The sequence below is a fragment of the Microtus ochrogaster genome, chromosome 1, assembly GCF_000317375.1.
Source record: "Microtus ochrogaster isolate Prairie Vole_2 chromosome 1, MicOch1.0, whole genome shotgun sequence".
NCBI classification, from domain to species: Eukaryota; Metazoa; Chordata; class Mammalia; order Rodentia; family Cricetidae; genus Microtus; species Microtus ochrogaster.
Window position 1 is genome coordinate 25,306,377 of NC_022009.1, and position 4,784 is coordinate 25,311,160.

Sequence of the window (4,784 nt, forward strand, 5' to 3'; positions counted from 1 at the left end):
CTCCAGCTTCACCACTATTTGAACATAACCCAAAATGGCAAGTGATTTATCATTTCCACAAAATGTAGTAAAACTTCACAAAATATTTATCAACAAGAACAAAGCAAATAAACAAAGCCAGTGAGAGATTACCTTGTCTTTGGACTGCCCCTGTCGAGCGATAGCATCGTATTTGATTTTCCCTTCAGGATCCACCTGTATGGCCAGTGCATTCGACATTCTTTTCTTTCGCCCCATATCCAGGGGATACTGGGCCACATGGATTTCTGGGAAAGCACCTCCATCTCCAAAATCCTGTATATCATGAGAGAAGTGAAAAGACTATTGAGTAGTAAGCAGCTATTCATTCAAGCTATGGAATTTGCTAGGTCAGAGGAACAGCGGTGAGCAGAGCCAAACTTTGTATCTCGGTGCAGTTTACGTTTAGCTAGCGGGCAAAGGGATGGACACAAACACCGTGAAGACTGGACAGGTCCTGGGAAGAGACCTGTACTTTCAGTGGAGTGGCTATGTGTGACAGCCGGTGTAAAGAAATCACACAAGGGAAAGCCTCTGTGACGAGAAAACAAACGGAGATCTGAGGGAAGCATTTTCTTTTTCTTTTTTAGTAAGGGGTGTGTGTGTGTCTGTCTGTCTGTGACGTGTGTGCAGGTGCCAGCAGAGGCTAGAAGAGGGGGTCAGATTCTCCAAGCTAGAGTTAGTTACATGGAGTTGTGAGCACCCTGAAGGGGTGCAGGAAACTGAATTGGGTCGTCTTGCAAAGGCACCAAGTGGTCTTAACTCTCCAGGTAATACAGTGTGGACTATTCACTTTTGGAGGACAGAGGAAATGATGCTAAGGTTACTTGGACAAATAAGCCACGGAGGGGCCATCTACCCTGTCTCAAGGAATATGCATTTTATGTTAAGAGGCTAGAATAAAATAACAATTTTTTTTTTGGCTTTTCGAGACAGGGTTTCACTGTGGCTTTGGAGCCTGTCCTGGAACTAGCTCTGTAGACCAGGCTGGTCTCGAACTAACAGAGATCCACCTGCCTCTGCCTCCCGAGTGCTGGGATTAAAGGCGTGCGCCACCATTGCCCGGCTAACAAAAATTTTAGTATAAACCAAAGACTAGTTTTAGTATTATACACAGTAATATATATACAGCATCAGGTGGAACCAAACCTAGGAGAAATGCCAAGAAATGCTCTTAGAATCAGATTCTGTTAACATGTGATTTATTCACTGCTATATTAGATAAATAAGACAGAAAGGACCCAGAATGAGTCACCATGTTTTTCTTTTGGATTGACCCTAGCCACATCCTTGTGGTAACATCAGGGTATAGAATTTGGCCATGACTTTTTTTTGGGGGGGGGACCCAAAAACCCGAAAGAACCCGCAAAGTCAAGTTTTCTTTTTCTTGTGACTAAAAGTTGGAAACGTCCCTGGCCTGTCAGCAACTTCATCCTTGCCAGAGGCCAAAGGTGCTAGAAGAGAAGTCAGGTCGTTCCTTACTTCTGCTCCCTTCCCTAATGGAGAGCTCCTTTCTTGGAAACCACACTCTGGACATGTTGGGGTGGAAACTGGACTGACCAGCTCACACCTCCATCCAATAATAAAGCCTTATTAGCTACAAGACCCCTCCTGCTCAGCAGCTAGTTCTGCCTTCTCTAAGAGCTCTACAATACTTCTAAACTCACCCTCTACGGTCTGTGGGTTTCATCTTGAATCCATGAGACAAGAAACCAAAGTCACCGGCTTGGGATGGCTTTAATGGCTATTGGGTTTACAAAACCCTAGCCCACCTGAACCAGCTGCTTTGAGGTCCTTATCTTACCAATTTGAGGAATGAAACTTACGGACCATAGAAGGTGAGTTTTAGAAAGCCAGTTCTGCTAGGCTGGCTAGGATGACCCCCAACTCCTGAGCAAAAGTGATCCTATTTCAACTGGGATGACACATATGCCTCCAGCCAGGCTCACATCGCTAACAGTGATTACATATCATTCAAACAATGAGAACTACAAGTTTTAAAGCAGAACAGTATTCTGCCGATAATTTGTCTATGTTGAGCATTTCTTTTTTTTGGTTTTTCGAGACAGGGTTTCTCTGTGGTTTTGATGCCTGTCCTGGAACTAGCTCTTGTAGACCAGGCTGGTCTCGAACTCACAGAGATCTGCCTGCCTCTGCCTTCCAAGTGCTGGGATTAAAGGCGTGCGCCACCACCGCCCGGCTATGTTGAGCATTTCTAAAAGCCTCTGTAGATCAAGTCTAACTTACACTTGAGCAGGTTCACAAATAGTAATTGTACTGGGAGGTGGGACACCCCTTTAATCCCAGCCCTTGGGAGGCAGAGGTGGGAGGGTATCCGCGAGTTTGAGACCAACAAGTTTTAGGCTAGCCTGGGCTACACAGTGAGACCGTCTTCAAAAAAACAACTCCTCAAGATCTCATAGCTAGCACATATGCAGAATGCAGACCCAGAAAACTGGACTCTGTGATGTACACTCCAGTGTGCAGGGCATGCGCCCATGTGCACAGAGGCCAGAATAGGCTACTAGGTGTCTACTTCTACCACTCTTCACACTATAGCCTTGAGACGGGGCCTCTCGCTGGCCCCAGAAACTCTTTTTCTGCTAGGCTGGCTGGAAGCTCTTGGAATCCACCTGCCTCTCTCCCCCAAATGCTGGGATGACAGCTCTGTATGTGAGTGCTGAGGGATTCAAATTTACTTCCTCATGCTCACAGAGCAAGTGCCCTTACCCACAGAGTCAATCTCACCAGGTATAGACAAGCTTCGTCTTTTGAAATACATTTCTTTTAGTTAAAACAACAAGAAAATGAAACAAAAAATCAACAATTTCTGAGCAATGGCATACATATCCCCCTGCTCCACATTGTTTTAGAAATTAATCCCCCCTCAGGAAAGGGTCTCACTATGTAGACTTGACTGGCTTCTAACTCATAGAGATCCTCTACCTACCAAATGCTGGGCTTAAAGGCATAGACCACTAAGTCTGGCTGCCCCAATTGTTTTAAATCAGTAAATACCCCCCCCAACCCAAAACCAACAACAAACCCCTGAAACTTGAACTACTTTTGGTCCTAAGTATATTACATAAGGTATACTCAACACATATTACCAAGAATGTTAGCGAAAACACTGAAATTCATCGATGAGAGTATTTATTCAAAAATAAATTCACTTTTGTAAGATTTTTTCCTCACATGTTATTTCATTAGATCATCGATGTGAATTCCGAGGCACAATATGCCTGGAGAGGGTTGAAATTTTTGAAAACCAATAGAATAAAGTGAGAAGAGATATTTTCTTGTAAGTTAGGCAGAAATAAAGTCTTCCTAAGAAAAGTGCTTCCTGTACCCAGACCATCAATTTGACACATGCTCAGATTTGTTGGAGTTCTTCAACTATAATCAGCACTTCAGAACTGTAGCTCTAGCATTATGTGGTCATTAAGCCTGGCAGAAAATCACAGCTTTTGCTCTGAAAGCTAGAACAAAATGCCTTCTTCCCAGAACAGTCACTCCCCTCGAAGCATCCCCGGCATTTTCAGATTAGCTGGCCGGTTCAGTTTCATTTCCAAATGAACTGCTCTGATGCACCAGGACATATGAAACCTTTGATAATCAATTAAGACTATCAAAGCCAACAGCCACCAGATGTCATAACACCCAAAGGCTCCCATGTGTGGAAACGATGTCTGCTCTCCCAACTTTGCAAACCGGGGAAAGGCCCCCCCAAAGCACATCTATAACCTCTCAGAAGGGGCAGTAGCTAAAATTCTACCAGGCAAGCCACCACTGTCCGGCTCCAGACAGGAAGTAAGGTATTCTAGTCTCTTGGAAAACTATCTTAGTGTGCATCTCACCAATTCCAGAGAGGACAAAACCAAGAACAAAATCCTTTACTAACAACAGCAAGGCTAGCCTTCAATAGCAGAATTCATAAAGACCAGCTGAAAATAGAAACAAACAAAACAAACCCCCAAACAACAGAAACAACAAGGAAAATCCCACAGAAACCCAGGGCTATGTTGGAGCAAGGCAGGGAGGGTCTTACTAGGTGTTCATTTTCTAGACTTGACAGGGTGGGCAGAGGCATGGCAAATACGGAGAGACACAGTGCAAACAGCTTCGGGGAAGATGTTAAGCAGTGTTTTGTTTTTCAGACAGTTTCTGTGTAGCCCGGCCGTCCTGAAACTCCCTGTGTAGAACAGGCTGAACTCGAGATCCTCCTGCCTCTATGAAGGAAATTTGTTCTTTGGAGACAAATCAGCAGTATGACCATTCCAAATCATTTTTTGCTTATACTCCTAGAAAAGTATGTCATATCATGACCAGGCATGTGCTAACACAGAGAAAATACACCAGCACAGGAGACCCCACCGGGTTGTTCCCTGAAACAAAGTTATTCCCACTGTTGGAGGTGGGGCGAGAGTGGACACAACCCAAACACAAAACCCCCATTCTGCCCCTTACAAAGATTTCAAATTTTTATTTATTATTATTAGTATATATCTGTGTATATGTGACAGAAAGAGAAATGAACGGAGCATAGTCACATGTCACAGTGCTTGCAAAAGTTTCAGGGACAGGTTTTTCTTTCCACTGTGGGTTCTGGGAATTGAACTGAAATTGTCAGGTTTGTGCAGTGAGTGCTGTTGCCTGCTCCTTCCATTCGATCTTACCTTCCCATTGTTGTTCATGGGCTGGAAGGCCTACATCTACAAAAAAAAGTACGCTGAGCCGGGCGGTGGTGGCGCACGCCTTTAATCCCA

General features: G+C 44.3%; 1 protein-coding gene across 1 annotated transcript in view; it reads right to left on the reverse strand.

The window, feature by feature from the left end:
• Snw1 (SNW domain containing 1) overlaps positions 1–4,784 on the reverse strand; it is a 31,161-nt gene that overhangs the window by 20,600 nt on the left and 5,777 nt on the right. The window contains exon 3 of the mRNA XM_005343408.3: positions 133–294. Within this exon, the coding sequence (XP_005343465.1) occupies positions 133–294 (162 nt within the window). The remainder of the gene's footprint in view (positions 1–132; positions 295–4,784) is intronic.